The sequence below is a fragment of the Alligator sinensis genome, unplaced genomic scaffold (genome assembly GCF_000455745.1).
Source record: "Alligator sinensis unplaced genomic scaffold, ASM45574v1 scaffold1408_1, whole genome shotgun sequence".
Classification (NCBI taxonomy): Eukaryota; Metazoa; Chordata; order Crocodylia; family Alligatoridae; genus Alligator; species Alligator sinensis.
In genome coordinates, this window is record NW_005842519.1 from 273831 (window position 1) to 297316 (window position 23486).

The following is a 23486-nucleotide window of genomic DNA, read 5'->3' on the forward strand; positions in this document are numbered from 1 at the left end:
GAATCAGTTTATTGCTGCGTGGGATTTGGTTGCTTTTGTACTAAATGAATGACTCACGGCTCGTTTTTTCTCTTGCAACATTTTGCTTAAATGAAGTGGAAACATATTCATGTCAATTAAAGATGCCGGTCAAGGGGCGGAGGGAAAAGGCAATTTACTGACCTTTCTTTCTGGATTGTTATTCTCAGCAAAGCCACCCACCTCTGCAAGGACCAAGGAAATCACACTAGGGAACACACTGTCCTGTGGGAGAGGATAGGCTGGCTTTTAAAAGTAGTTGCCTCTGTTCAATGGGAAGATGCATCTACGGCAAGAAGAGAAGGGGCTGTGAGCTCGTGAACACAAAGCACCTACCCTACTACGCAAATTCGGCATGAAGATGCCATATTTTGCATGGAAAGGACTCAGGCAAAACGCAGTCCTCTGCCGTTACCAACAGCTTCATTAGTTCAGCCAGAAAGAGTCCATCGCCACCTCACCAATCTTCATTACCGTATTTTCTCACATACCATACACCCCCAGATAAGACCCATGATTTTTTGTCCGGGATAAAAAAAGAGTTGTGGCTGAAAGCCGACCACGTGAAAGAGATCGCTCGCGCTCAGCCAGCTCACCGGCTGCTTTGGGCAAGAGCTGCAACCCTCTCCCAGTTGCTGCCAAGCCAAAAGCTGCTGTCAATTTGGGGGACGCTCAGCTGAATGCTGCTCAGAGAGAAGGGAGAGAAATGTGCTTTCACCAAGGTGCAGAAATCAGCTTCCATGCTTAAGACATGCACCCCTAATTTTGGAGGGCCAATTTTCAGGGAGTATATGGGAGTAAATAAGGTATTTCAGCCAAACTTATCAAAACCAAGGGGCTTCTGTTTTGCCACATCCTTCCAATACAGACGGAGATCTGAACTTCTTCCACGTCTCTGGTCCGGGGGCTGGGTTAGTCATTGCTTTGGTTCAGAGCGGACCTGAGCTCCCATTCAAGGTACTGCCACTTGAAGGGAGGGATGAAGTGGGTTCATTCCAGTTAGGGAGATGGAAATTAATAAAGCTAAATTCTGACTTCTGAGGCACAAGAAGCTCCTGTTGGCTTCCATGGGAAGAGAAGGGAAAAGAAGAGTTTGCTCTATACTTTCTGGGTCTGCATCAACCCTGGGCAAAGCAGGAACAAGACAAAGAAACACCCACGCTTCCAATGTTGGGAAAAACTCAAGGTGGGGATGAGACACGATGCTCCGTTACAAACCCGGGAGAAGCAGGATGGTTTTAGACAGCACTCGCTCTGCACAGCTCCTGCCCCATAGCCCTTGTAATGGGGTCAGCAGCATTTAACCACCGCTCGAGGCCAGCTGACCCCTGGCTCCTTCCTTCTACTTGGTCCTGGGGCTGATTTTAAGGACCTGAGCCTGGCTGCACGACACTGGTCTCCGCTCCCTAAGCAACTTTGGCAACTTCTGCAGCCTTTCTGGTTCCTGACCCTGCTTTCAGCTTGCTCCTGGGTTGCAGCCGTGGATTTCCCTGACTCTTGAGCCTGGTTTGGACCTCGCCCTTGGATTTGGTAATGAAGCCTCTGATCCCCTGGACACTGACCCTGGCTTGCTGTGCAGTTCCTGGCTCTGGGCTCCTGACCCCCATCTCTGCAATCCCTACGCCCACTCCTGGGTCTACCCACCAGGCAACGTCCCAGCCATCCACATAGCTCAGCTATAACGGTGCAGTCAGAGACTCTCCTAAAAACCCATCCCTTTAAATAATGCTGCCTCTAAATAAATGACTCCTCCAAGTGCATAGAGGCAGCACATCCTCCATCCACGCAAGTCTTGCAGTCATGCCAGGGGTTAGATCAAATGACCTCCAAGGTCCTTTCCAACCCTAGGATTTCAGGATCCAGCAGCTACTTCACCATAGTGGCAAGCTCTCCCATTTGAGCGCACCGCTACGGCAAAGTAGTGGTGAAAAATAACCGTGCACCGCGCACATGGTGCAATATGGGGGAGTTATTGCACCGTGCTTGAGGACTTCCAAAAGGAAGCACAGTGCCGTGGCAACGTCAACATAGGACAAGGTGTAGACACGTCCATTGAATCCCATCCCATATTATCATGGTGAACCCTGTCTTGCAAACCCTTTCGTGAACCAATGCAGCGCCCGTTTAGAGGCAGTCAGGTGTTGGTCTCCTCCTCTCTGCTCTGATGGTTTCACAAGCTTCACATCCCCAGCCTGAATTAATTCCTGTCTGGTTGATCCCCATTTCGTCTGATGCTAGTGCTGTCTTTTAGCCATTTGCTTTCCATATGCTATTCCTGCTTATGAAGAGGAAAGTACTTTACTTTCTACCGCTAGCTAGGCAAGGCCTACAACATCATGACTTGGGGTCAAATCCATTTCCCCTTCATGCAATAGGTTTCAACACATTCAGTGGCCCAAGCTAGAAGCTGCGGAGCAAAATGGGTTGTCCAGAAGATGGTGTGAAAGGGACAGTGAGCTGGCCATTTCCCAAGTCTTCGTCCTCAAGCTCACCCACTTTCCCTTGGCTTTGAGGGAAATGATCGACAAAACACGGGCATCACATCAAACTGACTTTTTCTAGGAAGTCAGAGTCACCAAAAGCAATAGTCCAAATGTTGGATTTTTTTTTTTAAATGCATGAATCTATGTTCTTTAGGAAAACCCACCAACCCATGTAAGTAAGTCAGAAATGAAGCAATACATACATGAAGATCGGACCGAGAAGCTGTCATGTTAATTAGAGCCGAGCTGGTCATGCCCTCTGCAAGCTACAAATTAAAATGACTGGTTAGCAATGGAGTTAGAGAAACACAGTTTAACATATCATGGCAAAAGCAAATCTGAGGGAGGGGGGGACATAATGAATGCAATTCAAACAATGCAAAAGGCATCAGAGCTACAAAGCCACATTATCCCATTACTGGACTATCCCAACCCAGGGGAAGGATGGAGGCACATTTTATAACCGTTTCCATAGAGCTTTTCCTTTTTTTTTTTAATTTATTAAATGAATCGCCGTTTTGAGGAGAACCGTACCCGGAAAGGGGAGGTGGATACCTTGCAGTGCTGGAAAAAAGGGCTGTATTGACACACCAGGAAAGGGAAGGTGTCAAGGCATGGACCTTACGTAGCAGCGGGGGGAAGGCATGCCACAAACTAGCCCAGCACCTTCCTCAAGTGCCATGCCAATCCCCTTCCCTTGCCTGATCTTCTGCTCTGCTTTCTGCTCCTTGCCCTGTGCTGCCCAACTGCTCTGCTGCCATGCTTTCTGCTCCCTGTGCTGCCTCCCCCACCCCGATGTGCCACACATCAAGGCTGCTCATGCCACTGGTTGTACCCGTGCCACAGACTGGTCACCCCTATCATACAGGGGTGAAATAAAGGGATATTCGTACTGGTTTTCTGACTGTCCTATAGAGGAGATGCATCCCATCCAGGAACCACTGCAGAAACCTGACGCTCGTGTTCATAGATACCGACTGGCGTTTGCTACGGGGAGGCAACTCACACAACTTGAAACACGGGGAGTCAGATCCATCTGGGAAGCCAACGGCATCCTCAGTGATACGCTAGGTGTGTTTTAGTACGGATGATTAGGAAACGCGGGAGCCAGAGCTGTTATAAATGCAGGCTGAATGGGATGTAGCATGGACTTGGCAAACTCACAGTTGTCTAGTTGCTGAGATGACCCGTTCCCCACCGCACGCGGCTGGATGAGACGCAAGCGTCATCTCCGAAGGAGGAAACGTCTCGCCGACACGTTGCTTTTGCAAGGTGGGAATGGGAGGGATAATGCCAGATGCCCATCCACGCACGGACTCAAACATCAGGCTCAACTCAGCAAATGGCTGGTCGCGCTCATGGCTCGGAGCATCTTTTAAACTAGTAATAAGTCACTGCTCATTGCGTCCCCTCGGAGATGGAGACAGGCATCCGGGGGTGTCGAGTCTCAGTAAGCGCGACGTGCTTCTGCCAACAGCAGAAGACCAAGTGGAGGACCGAGACCCACCTGGCTGATGTCCAAGCATGGAAATCAGCAGCTTTCCAGACGTGCTCAGGTCCTACAACATAGCAAGACTTTCAAGACCTTAACCTCCACCATATATTTCAAATGAATCCACTGAGCTGCTAAGAGACGGACACATTGGAAAAGCGGGTCATGCATTCAGGTTTTGAAGCGGGAGGTGGGCTGTCTTGAAAACACCAGCTTTGGGGGGGGTGAAACTTATGGCCAGGTGCACATTTTAAGGACGTTAAATACAGGGTCTTCATAAAGTCCTCGTGCCCTTTTAAACTTTACTAACTTAGGTTGTGCACAAGGACTTTATGAAGACCCTTCATAAAAGCACAGCACAGGAAACCTCCGAGAGAGAGCTGTGCTGTTTCCTTTCTCGTGTTTCTCTGCAGGGTGAATACGATGCTCCTCACGCATTACGGACACGGACGCTGCCACGCGGTTTTTGTTTCCCACGGACTTACCATCCCTCGCTGCAGGACAGGAGGGTGCTGCTCTGCTCCGCGCCCTCGGAGAAAGCTGGGTTTTTTTGTTTTTAAACAAACAGCAAAGCAGTTCTGCTTCCCAGGTTACGTTAATCTAATATGCAAGGGACCAAAACCAGACTTGGCAAGAAGGCAAGGGAAAGTCCTGGAGCTGTACACAGGACTACACATGCAAAGGGGCAAAACTAGCCTTTCCCCCGGCTGTAGAGGTTGCAATCCACAACCGGACAGCGGGTAAAGAGCCATGTTGTACCTGGGCATGGAGCAGACCCGACGTCTGTGCCTGACCCGGGAACGTTTCTATTTCCAAGGAAAAGACACGAAAAGGCTCCAGACAGCTTGGGAGCCGCCCGCGAGAGATGCTATCTGCCCTTACCTCTGGTGCTGCCAGCTGCCGTCACGGTGAGAACAAGGTTCATTGATCAAACCGAAAAATCAGGGCAGGCGATTGTTTCGGGGCAGCCTGAAGCGATTTTATGTTTGAATTGATTTGATCTTTCTTTCATTTCTCGTTCGTTTGTATTAGTTATTTGGTGAGTTTGCTACCTTATTGAGTTTGAGTTCTTTTTCAGGTCAATACAATGAAAAAGAGGGGGGGGGGGGAAAGCCAAGCATTCATTTGAGGTCACATGAGGATTTCATTCCAGGGTGTTTTCAAAAAACACCATTTCCAAAGGAACCGTTGCTTCAGAACAGGAAATTATGGCCTAGAAACATCGAAATAAATTACTGTTTTTTTTCAGGAAAGAAGGGCCTTTTTAGTGGTATCTTTTTATTGAACCAATAGAACTACGCAGTTGGTCCAGTAAAAAAATGTCAGTAAAAAAACCCCTTGCTTCTGGTATATGCCCTCCGCTGTCATGGCTATGGCAAGTCTCCAACCCTACTTGACTTTTCAAGCACTTTTTTCCTTTCGCTCCTTTTTCAGCTGAATCTCTTTGTCGAATTTGACCTGCAAACATGACTGATCTTGGTAGAATGTGAGGAATCAGCTATTTTCTGAAAAATATTCACTCGTCCCATTTATTATTCTCCATAATAAGACCTGATGATCTGCAAGGTTCCTTCCAGCCCCTAACAATCAATGAATCTCTGAATATTACAAGAGTATTATTCAGGAGGACTATTCTTCTGAGTCCACAGCTCCCTTGCGCCGGGTGCTGGACATGCATCATTACATGTACAGTGAGATGGTCTCTGCCCCCAAGGGTATTATAACCAGGTACTGGGGGATGAGGCTTAGACAAGATCACACATCAGCCGAGCTGGGAATAGACCCTCGAGCTCCTATTGCTACCCCGGTGCCCAGTTTACTAGAGCCTGGATCCTCCCAGTGTTGCAATGGGAGAAGCAGGCTGGTGCTGGACAACTGCTCCTTCTCTCCAAAGGCTTCATGTGATGTGTTTCACAGGGGCTGAGGCCGCAATATCGATGGAAGATGACTGCAGGAGATAGTGCAATGCTGTGGGCTGGGCTGGACTGCTAACGGGATGCTGACGACTTTCAAATCCCATGTCTCCCTTGCAAGTGATAGTCGCCATCAATACCAAAGTGCCAGGATGGCCACTGACAGCAAAAGCTGAATTCTTGTTTCTGAACCACCTTGGCAGCTACCCTCCTTTAGGACATGGATTGCAATGCCCGGGGGGAAGCATGTGAAGAGAGGGGACCTGGCTATGGGACAATCATCCAGAGAAGACCCACAGACTCCAGAGTCTGACTACCTTAAGGAATCACAGCAGTCCTCTTTAAAAGCCCTTTGCACTACCAGTGGTTCCTGCAATTCACACTTTTTATTCCCAAACCTCTCCCACCTATCCTACAGAAACCCCCCACCCTGCAAAAATCCCCTGACTCCAACAAGAGCTCTGGCCCCGTGAAGGCAGAAGAGATAAAGGCTCCATGAAACTCACTGGGGATTTTGCTAGCGTTATTCATTCTGTGGGGAAGATGTTCAGGTACTACAAGTGTAATTGGTTGTATAAAGAAGATAGATAGATAGATAGATAGATAGTATTGGGATGGATGGATGGATGGATGGATGGACAAACAGATGAAGAGTATTGGGATAGATAGATAGATAGATAGATAGATAGATAGATAGATAGATAGATAGATAGATAGATAGATAGTATTGGGATGGATGGATGGATGGATGGATGGACAAACAGATGAAGAGTATTGGGATAGATAGATAGATAGATAGATAGATAGATAGTACTGGGCTGGATGGATGGTTGGACAGACAGATGGAGAGTACTGGGATGGATAGATAGATAGACAGACAGACAGATGGACACCCCAAAGCACACGGACTCTTGGATTGGGAAACTGCTTTCCTGCTCTCCTTGATTAACACATGCAATGGTGAGTGACAGAAAGTCTGGGTCAGCTACCCCAAGACGGGGTGTTCCTCTGAACCTAAAAGTCTTGCAAGATCCAGGTCCCCCAGGAGATTTACCAGTAGAGGCTTTCACCTCAACAGGAATGGAGATGACTGGTTTGCACGGTGTGGCCCTGAGATCCCTCAGCTCCTGTGGACGTTGACGAAGGCCATGTAGCACCTCAAAGGGCTGAGGGCCAGAGCCACAAAGAGGTGGAGATGCCCAAGCCCTAGTAAAGGACCTAGCTCCCTCCTTTGTGGATTGAGCAACCTCCTTTTTGGGTTGAGCAACCTCCTGCGTGGGTCGAGCCCTCGGAGCTGAGCGCTGCATGAATCGCATGCACAGAGAAGCCAGGAGCCCAACAGACGCCGGAGACGCTGTAGAGTCTAAGCACACCGGGCAAGATGCTTGCTGTGGTTTTGTGGGCTCCCTTCCCATCATACAAAATAATCAACTGCACTAACAACCCTTATCCCCATCCAATTTTAAAGTCCAGGAAGGTCCCACCACCTTTCCATAGCCAACAGCACGCAAAGGAGCGATGGGGAGGCCGCACATCCAGCTGCCTCTACCTCCCCAGCGTGAACAACCAGGTGCCCGTTTACAGCTGGGCCAAGGAGGGTTGGTCTTTGGCATAGTCCAAAGCCACAGGGCACCTTGACTACTCGCAGAAGTGCTCGCTCCCATTCTTACTTTGCAGACAGGGCAAGCAACAGGTCCGTGTGCGATCCAGCATTTAAATGCCAGATGCAACATCTGGTCCAAAGGCAGAGGGGTTTGGAGCTGGTGCTCCAACTCCTGCCCTTGCAGCCAGCACTATGAAGCTGAGCAAATGCTGAGGTCTGCAATGCTCAGCTTGTTCCTCCCGACTGTCCCCCCCGAACCCCTGCTGCTCCCTGAGCTTAATGAACGCTCATACTTGCTCTCTCCATCCCTGCCGGGAAGCACTGGCTGGCGCGGGGCAAGGAGGGCTGGGTTTTGTGGCGCCTGTGGTGACAGGGTGCGGCAAGCAGACTAATGATCTGCCCAGGAAGCATCCACCACATCTAAACAGGATTAATACTTGCAATTTAAACAGCCATGCGGGGCCAGGGCATTCTGTGTGCATCATAACTAAGCCTCTGAGCCCCAGTCCAAATGAGCCTAATTAAGAGCAGGCTCAGGATGGTCTGTCTTCTGATGCAGCGTGCCAGCCCTCCCTCCCAGCTACTGCATTTGGTAGAGGAGACATTAATACTAACGAGAGTCCGGAGACGTGTCGGAGGGAAGATGGCGGGGTCCGACCTTTCGGGGTACTGGGGACTCTCCAACTTTGGAGTGATATTCTTGTAACATCCGGAAAAGCAAAGAGGAGGAATAGAAAGGAAGCTAGCACCTAGATGTGTCGGAGATGACCACCAAAATCATAACCGCGAAGGCCATAACACCAATTTCCTTCATGGTGGCCAGAGCCTGCAGGTAGCAAATTTACACCCGATTAGCTACTGCACAGCAATGCACATGTAGACACTTTACTGCGCAGTAACAGTGTGTGTGGACTGACTTGGGACTAACTTTAGTCCCAAGTCAGTCCATACGCAGCATTAATGCACTTTAATGCCTGCACGTGTAGATGCCAGCCTATTCCCACTTAATGCGCAGTAAATTTAAGCCGGCGTAAATGCATGTGTAGACACGCCCAGGGTCTCTAGTTTCATGCCCGGCAATGGAGTTGCAGCAGTATAAGATGGCCTTGAGTGAATGAGGCCTGTTGGGAACTGGTATGGCCACCTCCCATCCCAGGCTGCTCTGAACCTCCCCTCACAGCTGCAGCCTTGTCTCCATGCCCACAAGAGTCCCAGCATGCAGCCTTCATCAAGGGCATTTATAAGAGGAAATATTTTCCCCCACACAAAGGCAGCAATTGGACTAATAAACCCCTGGCAAAATAAAGTGGAGGACTTTCCATTAACAAGAGAAAGAGAGCAATTAGCAAGCTGGCTCGGCTCACCCCGGCACATCTATTTGCTCGGCTTCATTATGCATGAACAAAGGGAGCGTGAGGGAAAATGAAAGGCAATAAATTGCAAACCTGATCAAAGCAACCCACCCAGTCCTGTCTTCCACCCCGCAGGGGAAAGCCTGGGGAGCTTGCTGCCACAAGGTGTCAATGAAGCCAAGATTTCTTAGGAGGGTTCAAAAAAGGCCTGAACATTTGTGCAAACAATAAAAATACCCAGTCATAATAGCACGACCCAAAAAAGAAAGGCATTAACAGCTGCTTTCGAAGGGATGTAAACCCTTCTGCTGCAGGGCATGGACCAGCCTCCGACTCACGGGTGGCCAAGAAGAAAGCTTTTCCACAGCGAGGTTCTTCCACGCTTGGGGGATGTTCTCCCATCTTCTTGGCCACCCACCAGACGTAGATGCTGGCCTGGCTGATCTGGCTTGTCAATACTAGTGTTCCTAATACAAGAAGAATTGAAATACCCTCCATCCAAGCTCCAAAACTGGCACTCCTAAGGGAAGCTGGAAATGGTTTGCCTCCCATACCTGCTCCCGGATAGGGATGTCGACCTCCAGACGTCACATCCAGTCCAACCCCTGCCCGAAGCAAGATGCGCCCCATCCAAACCAGGCCACGCAGACCCATCCTCGAAACTCTTCGTAAATCTGCCATCACCCTTGACATAACACGAGATATCGCACCCGAACCCGTCACAGGTAAAGCACGGGACCTCAGCAGCCAGCATCCTTCTGTAAATGCTTGTTAATATTCGCCCAAGAGATCCCAGGTAGAAGCTACACCCCCTGCTACACCATCTGACCATGGGGTAAAATGCCCTCCTGACCCCAAATGTGCCCATCGGGCTGACCCTGAGCAAAGGGGCAAGATCCTCTGGGGTTAAGCATTTGCACAGCCCAGTCTCCATGTGCAGCCTGGACTGCAGCAAACAGCCCGTGCCCCTGAGAAAGGCTAAAAAATACCCTGATGCATGGAGCAGAAATGGAAAGGGGGAGGGCAACCAGCAAAGCCCAAAAGCCCGAGAAATCCTCATAGTGGGACAACCAGGGAGTACCAAGCGTCTCCCTTTGCTCCTTTGCAATCTCTGTCCCAATCCTCTCCGCGTGGTCTTAGCAACAACGACTGCTTAGAGATGATCATCTTGCCACTTCCAAAAAATATCTAGCCAGGGCTGTTCTTCAGACTATTGCATTGGTGTCCAGAGGCAGCTGACCTGAAATAATTCCCATCCCACCCCTGCTCTGCAGCTTCACCCAAGCTCTGGGGGAGATGGTCCTACTTCTGGAGCATGCTCCTCCAAAAAGAACCACAGTCTTTTGAGTTTTCTCCACCACTGCCAAAATCTCACCCGTTTCCAGGTGCCCAATCTGGATCTGACCCAAGAAAGCGCAGAGCAAACTCCCATGAAACTCCACCAGCACACAGCATTTTATAGGATGGGGGATATCATAGCTTCATAGAGGCTAGGGGCTGGATTTCAATACAAATCACCTCTTTTGGGGCACAAGTTGACGATGCCCCCATTACTGTCATAGCACCTTGCTTCTGTCTGAGACAATATAAAACCTCTGGATGCTGGAGAACGATGCACATTATCATAGGATCGGCTGCAAACGCATGCGGAGGGTCTGACTGCTACTGGCCTTTGTGCCACTTCTGCAAAGACTAAGTGGAAAAAAGACAGTTGCTTCCAACACAGCTACTAACCCCACCTCGGAAAGGTCTTTGGAGATACACCTCGTACTGAAAAAGGATGGCCTTGGAGGGTGGGTGTGAGCCAGGAAGCAGGTTTTATGACCTATTCCACCGCAGATGTCGTGTCTGATCTTGGATAAGTCACATAACCTCTCGGTCTTCAACTCCCCGTCAACAGCATGGGTTTAACACCGCAGGGACACATCCAGTCGTATGGAGTCAGCGGACACTCTGCAATGCCGCACCAATGACTGATCGTTCAAGCAAGAAAAAACAAAATATGTTGGGCTTGAAAAAAAAACCCAGCTTTGTTTGAGCTCAACCCAAAAAACCATCGTGTTGTTTGAGGATGCTGGTGGTGCTTCTTTATTTCTGATCACCTCCAGTCAGCTTTTTATCCCTCTGCTCGGGTCTTTTGCTGAACTTGGTCTCTGAAACATCCTTTCAGCACGAAATGTTTCATTGAGGGGGAAAAAAGCGCCCGTCATGATGAAGCATCTCGATTTTGGGGAATGCAGGTTTTGTTTCTTGCTCTTTTCCAGCCAAAACTATTCACCGAATTCAGCATAAATCATTTCGGTCGACCCCAAACTGCACATTCCAGGCAAATAAACTATCCGTCTAACAAACGCTCCCGGTTTCACATGCAAGTATCCAGGCTAATGAGACGCTGTCCAACTCCTTCCCCAAGCATAATAATGGCATTCCCAACCGCAACGTCGCTCGGCTCCTCTGAAATGAAGGAGGCGGATCAGGGCAACATTTCTCCGCAGCTCCTATCTGGATGGCAGATGGCAGACACCCCTTGCATGGGGAAATGGTTCACTTCTCCATGGTTTGTAGAGAAGGAGAAAAAAAAGGAAACCTCAGGGCAATTATTGTACAACAAAGAAAAACCCAGTGGGGCTCGGTGAGCTTGTTTCTTGGAGCACGTTGCGTGTGCAGCCAATTTAGCCGGAGCTGAGCTCGATCCTCCAGCCTACCAGATGTAATCCATCTCATTAGGAGGCAGCTCCTGGCCACCGCAGCCCTTCAGCTTGGGCTGAACTCGTGAAATACAAGATGTGCTGCAGGCAGCGAGGATGAGGTAGAGGGATTGCATCGTTAGGAAAGAAGGTTTCATCCAAAATTTGACTTTCAACAATATTTTTTCTACTTTTTTTTTTTTTCCCCCAGCTAGCAAAACAAGAAAAACTAGGAAAAATAATTTTGGGGGGATTTTTTTTTTTTCCAAGTGTCCGTGTCAGAAGTTGAAAGCAAGGTTTTCCTGGAGTCGAGGCCTAGCGCCGGCTTTTGCATGAAGAGGGAGGGGTGCAGAACCGCCCTCGGGGTCAGCACGTTCCTCCTAATCTCAAACCTCAGTTTCCCCTGCTGCGGCTTGAGGCTATTGCTCCTAGTCCTAATCTCAGCCAAAGGGAGAAGCCCATCTTTGGTCCTTCAACCACAGGAAAAGCCCATCTCCAGCTTCTTTATACTCATCCTTCAGGTATTTGAAGGCTGTTAGCAAATCTGCCCTCTGACTTCTCTTCTCCAGGCTAAATAACCAAAGCTCTTTCAGCCTTTTCCCATAAGCTGTCCATCCCAAGCTCCTAATCATTGTTGTTGCTCCATGCTGGACTCTTTCCAATCTGTCCACATCCTTCTTGAAGTGCGGGGCCCAAAACTGGATGCAGGACTCCAGGTGAGGCCTCGCCTATACTGAATAGAGGGGAAGATTCATTGCCCACAATTCACATCTGATCCTTAAGACTGACACATAGAAAAGCAGCTCCCAGTTTTTTTGCATTAACTGCATTAAAGGGATGAGAACAGGGGGGAATGGAATTGTACTTAGGCACCTAAGTCTACTTATATGTTTAAAAGATGGATAATAATAAATGACTCGCTGTCTGGTTGGCAGCCGGTGTCAAGTGGAGAGCTCTAGGGGTCGGTCCTGGGGCCGGTTTTGTTCAGGGTCTTCATTAACAATCTGGAAGACGGGATGCAGTGCACCCTCAGCACGTTTGCAGATGACACCAAGCTGGGGGGAGCAGTAGATATGCTGGAGGGTTGGGCGAGGATCCAGAGAGACCTCGACACATTGGAGGACTGGGCCAAAAGGAACCACATGCGGTTCAACAAGGACAAGTGCAAAGTCCTGCACTCAGGAGGGAGCAATCCCCTGCACCGGTGATGGGCTGGGCAGCAGCTCTGCAGAAAAGGACCTGGGGGGGACAGGGGACAAGAAGATGGACAGGAGCCAGCAGCGTGCCCATGTTGCCCAGAAGGCTACCGGCATCCTGGGCTGCATTGGTAGGAGCGTTGCCAGCAGATCGAGGGACGTGATTCTTCCCCTCTGTTCAGCACTGGGGAGGCCACATCTGGAGTCCTGTGTCCAGCTGTGGGCCCCCACTACAGAAAGGATGTGGACACATTGGAGAGAGTCCAGCGGAGGGCAATAAAAATGGTTGGGGGCTGGGGGACAGGACTGGTGAGGAGGGGCTGAAGGAACTGGGCTGATTGAGTCTGCAGAAGAGAAGACCAAGGGGGATTGAATCGCAGCCTTCACCTCCCTGCAGCGGGGCTGCAAAGAGGATGGAGCTGGGCTGTTCTCAGTGGGGGCAGATGGCAGGACAAGGAGCAATGGGCTGAAGTTGCAGCAAAGGAAGTTAAGGTTGGATAGTAGGAAAAACTTTCTCACGAGCAGGGTGGGGAAGCACTGGAACAGGCTCCCCAGAGAGGTGGTGCAGTCTCCATCCTTGGACGTGTTTAGGACCCAGCTAGACAAAGCCTTGTCTGGGATGATGTAGTTGGGGCTGGTCCTGCTTGGAGCAGGGGTTGGACTAGATGTGACCCCCTGAGCTCCCTTCCAGCCCTCATTGTCTGTGATTCGATGAAAACGATGGTCCTTTTCCAATCAAGAACAGCTTTTCCCCTCCGCTAGTTCAGCACACCTGATTGACTTCCAACTTTTTCCATTTGGGGAGGGGAACAGACAAGCAGGTTCTCACCTTTTCTGATTTTCCTACTGGGAAAACCAACATTTCCCAGCAAGGAAGATTTCCAAAAAGGGGACTGAATCCAGGATAGTTTTTGCAAGAAAACTGCAGATTCTAGCCCTTTTCCAATTCATCCTGGCTCTGGGGCCACGCTCTTTGCCTGGCTTATCAACCTTGCTGGATATGCAGAGCAATCAGGACTTACATTTGCTCCCAGCATAATGTCCAGGTAAGATGTGGGAGTGACAGCGAGAAAAAGGCAAGGGACACCCCTGCCAGGACATGCTGCCACCCACAGCATTGGCATGCCCACTGAGTCCTGCATTTTCAGGACTTATTGTATACAGCCGAGCATACTTTTTTCACTAAATAATACATTTGCCCAAAAAGAGCGCTGCACAGGGACTGAACCTCGTCAGAAAATCCATCCAGATTCACCCAACAGTTTTGACAGGGGTTAACGAAAAAAGAGAGGGGGGAGAAAAGTCAAACAACTGCATTTTGACAATTCCTAAAGGACAAGCTTCATTCTGGAAACACGGACGTCGTTCACATTACCATTGTCTAGGTGAAGCTCTTGGACTCCTCGCTGCACAACAGGTTTTGTGACGTTTAAACACTGACCCAGATTTAGAAAGAGCCAAGCAAACAGGGGTTAAATAACCCAGACAAGCTGAACGAAATACATCATTTTGTGTTTTGTTTTTTAAAAAAAAAGAACAATTCAGATCGATCTGGAATTAAAGATTATGTGTTAGTTGTTCTTGCAGCGAAGTTTCTCTTCTAGGTTGACCTGAACTAATTCATTTTCTTTCGGGGTTTCTATTTGGTCACTAAACCAATGCATCCAAAGTTCCCGCAGCTGAAAGTCAGAGTGACTCTGATGTCCTCGTGACCCAAGGTTGCCCACCAGGTACGGAGAAAGGACCGCTGTTAAGTGCCACAGAAGTAAAGCAGAAGCTTTCGCTGGTCCCTGCCTCACCAGCCCAGGACAGGGCACCGTCTCCCACCCCGCACCACTAGCATGGTCCTGTGCTCTTAGCAAAGGTCTCCATCGCAATCCTTGCAAAGCCCGCTGATGCCTGACCCCCAGCCCTTGCCCCGAGCAAATACTGTACTTGCACAGTCCTGGAAACAGCCTTCTGAAATGCTAGTCAAGCAAACAACAGGAGCACTCTAATCAGATTAGTTCCCAGGCTTCGACCTGATGTTAGGACATGCTCGGAAGAAAATGCAAAGACAACCGGGCCCAATCTCCGCGGGGTCGAGCCAATAACAATAAACGGTCTCTGAGATTTCCTCTCTGCGTGCTTTTCTCCACAGCCTGCATTACTAATCTTCCTCATGCTAACGCAGGCATCTTCTAAGCCATCCGCCACAAGCAGGCAGGCTCCCTCTGCTTCCCAGCAAGGACCGAACGGCCATCCCGGGGCTCGGGGGGCAGCCTCCAACAGATTAAGCCCCGACCGAGGAACCAGCAGGCTGTGGCAGTGACTTGCTGTGTGGCCTTGGGCATGACACTTCATCGCTACGTGCCTCCGTGCCCCGTGGAGCACCACTAGAGGATAAGGTTCACTAGGACTGGTGAAAGCAGGGTGATGTTTTCACGAACCTGCTTGAATTGTCAGCTATCTAAAAAGGCCTGGCTTTGATGGAGCACTTTGCATTGCGAGATCTCAAAGCGCCCTGGGAAGGTCAGTACTATTAGCACCCTTCTGCAGAAGGGAGGGCTGAGCAACTCACCAAAAAAGGGATAGGGACTCACCTAAATTCACCCAGCCCACCAGTAGCTGAACTGGGAACTCGGGTCTCCCAAGACCTAGTGTGGGACCCAGTCCCTAGCCCACATTGCTGTCTTCCAAGCCAAGTGCTTTGTGCTCTGCACATGAAGGCTGGTTTTCTAATCCTTGTTATTTGCAAGGTCTTCTGTTCCCAAGAGCTCAGCAGAGAGGTGGTTAGCTCTGTTAGTCTGAAGTGATGGATGGCAGAACAAGGAGCAATGGGCTCAAGCTGCAGCAAGGGAAGTTGAGGTTGGATGTTAGGAAAAACTTTCTCAGTAGGAGGGTGGTGAAGCACTGGACCAGGCTCCCCAGAGAGGTGGTGCAGTCTCCATCCTGGGAGGTGTTGAAGACCCGGGTAGACAAAGCCTTGTCTGGGATGATGTATTTGGGGCTGGTCCTGCTTGGAGCAGGGGGTTGCACTAGATGTGACCTCCTGAGGTCCCTTCCAGCCCTCATTGTCTATGATTTCTATGACAGAAGACAAGGCAAAGCGGTATCTTATAGAGACCAAGTGGTTCAGAAAGGGAGCAGCTTTCGTAGGCAACAATCGACTTTGTCAGATGCTCTGCAAGGTAAGGATGCGCTCAGTGTTTTTCAAGACAGACACCCACAGCTGTACTAGGGTGTTATGAATCCTGAAGGCAAACTATGAAAACGAACCCACAAATAGAACAAAAAACCCAGATGAAAAGCCATTGCATTGCTCCTGACTTGCCCTTCTGGGCTGTTTTCCCCCTATTCATTATGCTTGTTCAGGTCAGCCTAAAGTTTTGAACCTGGGTCTCCCATTCAGCTCCTGCACCAACAAAAAAGGCTGGATTTTCTAAAGTTCAGAGTATTGCCAGCTCCTGGTGGTGCTTTCACAAAGCAGCTCAATTTTCTGCCTTGCGTAGCCAGCCCGGCGTTAGGACGGCAGGATGTGAAAACATTCACCCTATTTCTGGCGGTGCAAATGGCTGCCATGAGTGTGAATGTGCAGGGCCGGACTCTTGCTAGGACCACAGCAAAACTCAAGCCAAAGTTTTCTCTGCTGAATTTTGGCCCGAACCTTGACACCATTGAGTCAAAAGAGGCCGGGGCACAAAGATGCTATGAACCAGGCAGTGAGGAAGATATGTCACATCTGCTATGGTCCATCAAGGGCTTTCGAACACAACAGGCAGGACTGTCGCCTCTGGCTCAGGGCACCCAAAACCTATCTCTGCTGGGGCCTGGGACGGAGGATGGATCGCCCTACAGGTGTCCTGCTTCTTACACCCTACCCCAGATTCGAAGGAGATGCTTGCTCCCAGTACCCCGGTTCAAGCACATCTCAAGGGAGGAATCTGCTGGAAGAGACCTGCTGGGTCACAGAGCCCCTGGCAGGAGGACGGAGAGGACACAGCTGGTCCCATCCAAGGCAGGAACAAGCAAGCAGAAGTAGAGGCCATCTGAAGCGAGAGACTGCTCTTTAGTGCAAGGGAAAACAAGGGATGATGAGAAAGAAAGGCGGGATGCTATCGGAAAGCAGGGCTGTGCCCGATGCAGGTGGCATCGAAGGCCATTCAAAGCAGACAAGGGGGTGTGTAGGACCTGAGGAGGGAAAGCAGGAGCTAATGAAGGTAGGAAACCATCTGGGGGTTTCCTAGTCACCAAGGTCACCTGCACCAGGTCCCATCAGACATGCAAGACTTAGCGTGTCCCACAGCAGGCAAGAAACCAAACGGCGAGGGAGCCAGGAAGTTCCGTGCTTGAGAGCTGCTTCCACAAATGATGTCCTCCAGAGGCCACGAGCTCTTGATTCATCAAGACCAGCAGCCTTGGAGGGGAAAAGCTTTCGACTGGAACAGCAAAGACAAGTGTCTCCCCGAGACGATGACCCATAGATGCATCTCAGGCCCTTTCTAGTGCAGCATGCCTTATGATCCGACCCATTCCTTAGCCTCTTGCACTCTTGCCCCCAGTGGGCTTGTCTACATGAGATGCTAAATGCACATTAGACTAATTCTGTTGTGCATTAATGCATTACAGCAAAATCTGTGCTAATGCACTAATGTGCGGTAGAATTAGTCTCTAAAAAGGTGCGCACCAGCACTACTGCACTAGTACAGATACTAAACTTAATGCGCTGTAACTATGGCACATTAAGGCATGTGTAGACGTGCCCAGAGAGCACCTGCAGTGGCTGGGATTAAATGGAGAACCGCCAAACTCATTGCACACGGGACCTGATCTCCCTTTTAACAACAGCCACACGCTCATCCCATGACACCTCTTCTGAACCAAGTCCAATTCTCCCGGCTTCCCCAATCCTGGAACACAGTCTAGTTCCCTGCTGCATGCGCCGGCCTAGTAACCGGCTACACTGATGACAGCATCCTTTCATATAACTTAGATGGCAGTAAATGCAAGAGAGAGAGGTTTGCTCCTGGCCAGTCAAGAAATAACCAGCCCCAGCTGCTATATACCAGGCACTCCCAGCACCATCACTCCTCCCGGTGCCAGCTTTTAAAAGCAGACAAAAACGGGGCTGTTCAGAAGCAATGGTGACTTTGTTCTCACAGAAGAAACGATTGGAGCTGAAAAGCTGGAGGTCAAGGTAAAGCTGATCCTAAGCTGATCATTGCATCGTGCCAGGCCGGACCCCAAAGTTTTCAGAAGCAAAGAGCAATGGGAGGTGGCTACAACACTAGTGGATTTGGGGTCAATGCATATCTTTGCTCATTTTTCAGTGCTTCAGCTCCTGGGATGAGTTTCCTTTGAGACTCTAAGTTGTTGGGGGCAGAGACCGTGCGTGCGTGCATGCGTACGTGCGTGCATGTGTGCATGTACAGCACCTGGCACAGCAAGGGCCTCAAGGTGCTCTCATACCATAAGAGATCAGTGGTTTCTGTAAACCCCCATTGCAAAGGCAGAAGCGGATGCCGGGTTTGTGAGACGCGGGGACCGCGTGGTCACTGGGACTGCTCCACGTGCAAACCTCCTGCTGTCTCGCACCCGGGCAAGCTGGCAGGTACTAAAATGCAGGGGAAAGCAATGACACCCCTGATCTTTCTACTCCCCGAGGGGGGTGGAAACCTGCCCCAGCTCAGAGGAAGCTGCAAAAGGGAAAATCATTAAGCACGTATATGTGGACGTCACACTGCATTGTGAGGCCTCTGCCTCCAGACCAAAGTGACTTCCCGAGCTGTCAAGATAGAAGAAGCAACCTCTTTCCTTCCTATCTATCACTGTCCTTTCCATACCTGGACAGGAATGAGCGGCTCTTTGTCATCTATATCGATGAGGACGTCATCTCTGGGGGTGAGGCTCACGTCATCTGCAAACAGGAAGAAATTGGAAGGTAACTAGGAGCTCTAGGTGAGCATTCAAACTGTCTTCAGATTCCTGTTATCTGGGGGGAACGGCGCTGAGATGGGGTCACCTGGCTCCTTCATATCTAAACCTATCCCCCCATCCCTACCAATGCTATAGAAGTCGAAACCTCTGTTTACGTAGGACCTACAGTATATTGTGCTGCACTACTGTAGGGCCAGTATACGTTGCTGTGCTCCTGTGCGGGGAGGTGAAGGCTGCTATTCAATCCCCCTTGGTCTTCTCTTCTGCAGACTAAATCAGCCCATTTCCCTCAGTCTCTCCTCACCAGTCATGTCCCTCAACCCCACAACCATTTTCATTGCCAGTTCTCCAATGTGTCCACATCTGGGGGCCACAACTGGACACCGGACTCCAGATGTGGCCTCCCCAGCGCAGAATAGAGGGGAAGAATCGCTGCCCTCCATCTGCTGGGAACACTTTTACTAAGGTAAAGGGTGCATGGTGATTAGTAGGATGTGCTAAGGGATTCCTCTTTCCATAGTGCACCATCCCCAAAGGACGTCGCTCAAGAACAGTAAACCCAAGGATTGCAGCAGGACAAAGGGAAGGATGGAGGGGGGACGCCATCCCCGCAGGTAGGTACCTGAGTGCTCCTCAGGGACAATAGTCTCCTTGCTGTACGGGTCACAGTAGAAGTCCTCCAGCGACCGGATGGTGCATTGGCCCACCACGGGCTTCCGGCCGAAGGGCCTGTTGTCGATGACCTTGATGATGATGGGCGGGCTGTACAGATCCTCTTTGGGCAGGCGCTGCAATGAGGAAGGACAAAGGTCAGCACTGCCTCAAGCACTAAAGCAAAGGGACCCTACCAAAGTCCCTCCCACCCTTTAAGCCCTGCCCACAATCCCAGAAGGGGTGTGGTCTTTCTGCTAACCATATTTTCTTGCATACAATACCCCCTGGAATATAATATGCACCTGGTTTTTGAAAGGCAGAAGGAAGGGAAAAAAATCGCTGCAGAGTTGTGCCTGGAGCCTCATCTTCAGCTGGCTCACCTTCCCTTTCCTACTTAACTAAAGCTGAAACCCTAGCTGCTGCAGAAGACTGGTCTCTAAGGGTGGATCTAGGATGCTGAAAACAGCTAAAGAGTCTTCAAGGCTGTGAAATAGGAGGGCAGAGACCAGGAGCAGCCTACAGACAGCAAAACTGCCCTAAGGAAGCTTACCCTGACTAGAGGAACACCCAAACCTTTGAAAAGGAGCGATGATCGTGGACTCTGGAGTGAAGAACTTATCTCCCTGGGAGAAAAAATTGGGTCCTATCAGAGCTCAGCAAGACGGCAACCATAGCGGCTGCCATGCATGCCCGTGAGATGAGGAGCAGTGCCGCCCAACGCACTCCAATGCTGACAAAAAGGGGCACGGAGGAGGGGATCTCCGCTTTCCAGCCAGGGATCACAAACCGTGAGAGCAGCAGTTATCAGCAGACGGCAGGGAAGCCCAAATCCAGATGTAGACTAACAAATTAAGAAAGGGAACGCATCTCGGTCCCCACCTCTGCGGACCTCGCGACCGTCTCCGCCGGCAAGGCTCGGCGCAGAGAGAGCCACGAAGCCAGCGGGCTTTGCAGGACGGCAGCTTAGCAAGAGCTGGGGAGGGATGGGGGAAAGGCGGGGAGACCACCCTCACCACTTCCATGAAGAGCACGGAGACGTCGAAATTGGGGTTTTTCTTGATGTTCTTGATGACGCAGGACTGGACGCTCTGCCCTCCACACTCCACCACCAGGCTAGGCGAGGTGATGCTGGCCAGCTGGTAGCTCTTCAGCCTCCTCAACCCCCAGGCCAGGATCTGTGGGGCCAAGGAACAAAATGGCACAAGGACCAGGTAGAAAAGGAGAAGCCATGTGGTACCCGGACCACAATCCTTGCTTACCCTAGGGTTTTTTTATGTGCATGCCTGCAGCTGTAAGGGGGAAACCTCTTCTCTGTCCTAGCATTTGTGGAGAGACCTTACATGAGCAATTGCTTAGGTAGGAAAAGAGCATCGCTACTGGAGATTAAGGTCGAATGGGGCCTTTGGGTCCTCTGCCCTGTTCAATGCTTGGCTCCTTTAACCACAGGCTAAATGATGGGGCTTGGAGGTCTGCCAGAAGGACCACCCAGCCCAGCTACAGTCAGAAAACAGGGCCGGCAACAAAACAACCGGCAGCTATGGAGGCCGTGACTCCTGGGAGCAGGCAGAGCAAGGTAGTTGCAAGCCTCCAGGAGACAAACTCGTCTAGATTAAGAGCTGACCATGCTACAAGACGATGACACACCGTCGGGCAGCTCTTTTCCACCCCGCTGCTACAGGGCAGACTCTTCCCTGCCGCCCCCGCCCCGCGACCACGCACCTCGATGGCCGTGCGCTGCAGAACTGGCTTGATTCCTTGAGGGACCATGTAGACGTTGGGCTCCCGCTGGGGAGGAGGGTAGGGCAGGTCCGTATCTGCAGACTGGACATGCAAAGAGAAGGTCAGCACCATACGTCGCGGCAGAGGAAAGAGGTTGCAGCCCCCCAGGGCATGACCATTGCATCCGAGGGGGAAAGGGATGATGGGGCACAGCACAATCATTTCTCTCCGCTTTCCCCAGCGTTGGAGGAGACCCACCACCCAGGGTTGCCCCCACGAAATGCTCTGCCTTTCCCGTGCTGCTTCCAGGGACGCTGAGATGCTGTCGCTTCAAAGTGAGGGATAAAGCATCTGCCCTGTGCCAGCAAAGCTTTGCAATGGCTTGGGAGAGGAACTGAAGGGAAGGGGGTCTCCGATGGGAATGGCAGATTTAAGGAGAGGGAGTGTGATTGCTTGAGTTGGACATGGAAGCAGGAACCAGCATCCTCCTAGCACGGGGGCAATGCGCTGAGAGCCAGCGATCGGATGCCAGGGTCCACACCCCATCCTTAGCCGCAGACCGCAGAGCCACTGCCGGCCTCACCGGGTGGCTGACAAGCTGGAGGCCGCAGGACAATACACAGATAAAGCTGCTAGGGCACGAGAGAGAGAAAAAAGGGGCTTTCTTTCCTGATCACTATAAATCTGGATGGCAGGTGGGCTTCGGGGAGCAGCGCGAGGCTGCAGAGGCTGCTCCCGGGAGCCCCTCTCCATGCGTTTCCCTTCCCCAGCAGCATTTCGGCTCCTCCTGACCTCGATCTCCGAGTTCAGAGTCACCAAAACGGGAACGAAAGCAAAGCCTCTGAACACGTGCCCCTCCACCAAAAGCAGTTGGAACTAATTTAGGAGGCCGTCATTCTTTCCAGGCTGGAGTATTATTGCATTAAAGTGGGTATACATATTTCAAGTCTACAATCAGGTCAGAGCTATATATATATCTCTATACTATATATCTCTATACTATATATAGATAGTAGATCTATATATATACATATATACATATATATATATATATAGAGAGAGAGAGTAGATAGTAGATATATATATAGATATACTATATATATAATATAGATATAGATATATATAGGTATACTATATATATATGTGTGTGTGTGTGTATGTATAGATAGATAGATAGATAGATCTATTTAAAAGCACTATAAAGAGTTTTTTTTCATGAGGGGAAGGTCAGAGTTGCCATATCCTGGACTTTGCCTTTCCCTGGCAATTGCTTGTGGCTGCAAAGTGAATGCTGCTTGTTCGCTGAAGACTTTCTCAACGCTGCTCTCGGCCAGCCAGGACAGTGGGAGCACCTGGGTTTTAACCTGAAGTTGGTAGTACATATCTTTCCCCCGGCCCTGGTTCCCTGATCCCAAGTGCCCTGGGCTCGTGCAGTCACGTTAATCATCCACAGTGAGTCAAGCTCTGATTATAACCTAAAGCGGTGGGGGAAGGCGCTTACTGAGTTTGGGCAAGCCATCGAGGGCTGCATGACAGGCAGCCAGGGGCAGATAAATATTAATTTTCAAAGTTTTTTAAGGGCCCCCCCGGCCAGATAGAATGGCCTGGCAGGCTGCATCCGGCCTGTGGGCTGCATTTTGCCCACCCCTGACCTAGAGGCACCTTATTGCTTCATTCAAGAAGATCGAAGTCCAGTCCAGGGAGGCAGTGAGTGCCTCTGACTACCACCAGAATCAGAATCGCAGACAAGGAGGGCAGAAAGGGAGCTCAGGAGGTCACGTCTAGTCCAACCCCCTGCTTCAAGCAGGACCAGCCCCAACTACATCATCCCAGTCAAGGCTTGGTCTAGCTGGGCCTTAAAACCTCCAAGGATGGAGACTGCACCACCTCTCTGGGGAGCCTGTCCCAGTGCTTCACCACCCTCCTCGTGAGAAAGTTCATCCTAATATCCAACCTCAACTTCCTTTGCTGCAGCTTGAGCCTGTTGCTCCTTCTGTCATCTGCCCCCACTGAGACCAGCCCAGCTCCATCCTCTTTGCAGCCCCCCTGCAGGGAGGTGAAGGCTGCTATTCAATCCCCCTCGGTCTTCTCTTCTGCAGACTCAATCAGCCCATTACTCTCAGCCTCTCAGCACCAGTCCTGTCCCCGAGCCTCCCAACCATTTTCATTGCCCTCCGCTGGACTCTCTCCCATGTGTCCACATCCTGTCTGTAGTGGGGGCCCTGGGCACCACTCAGTGCTCGGCATTTCTGGATACTGAGCCACTTGCGGAGGGGGCCTGCCCTTGGTTTCCCAAGCCAGACGCTTGCAGTGATGTGCAAGTGTGGAAGTTGTGATGAAGTCCTGTGCTTGCACCCCATTAGCATCCTGACTGTTCAGCTACAGAAAGTCTGGTCTCCCCTACTCCTCCAGACCCTCTATTTGCTGTCACCGTGCTTGAAAACACTCACTCC

The 23486-nt window shown here is 50.6% G+C and overlaps 1 protein-coding gene across 6 annotated transcripts in view; it reads right to left on the bottom strand.

Moving 5' to 3' along the window:
• Positions 1-23486, bottom strand: part of DYSF (dysferlin) — a 198223-nt gene that overhangs the window by 54575 nt on the left and 120162 nt on the right. For 4 of the 6 annotated variants that reach the window (XM_025213299.1, XM_025213297.1, XM_014523658.2 and 1 more), the window contains 5 exons: positions 21034-21135; positions 20328-20489; positions 19283-19448; positions 18567-18640; positions 2705-2767 (listed from right to left, as the gene is read on the bottom strand). In XM_025213299.1, the coding sequence (XP_025069084.1) occupies positions 2705-2767; positions 18567-18640; positions 19283-19448; positions 20328-20489; positions 21034-21135 (567 nt within the window). The remainder of the gene's footprint in view (positions 1-2704; positions 2768-18566; positions 18641-19282; positions 19449-20327; positions 20490-21033; positions 21136-23486) is intronic. The other 2 variants (XM_025213301.1, XM_025213300.1) reach the window with 1 other exon arrangement.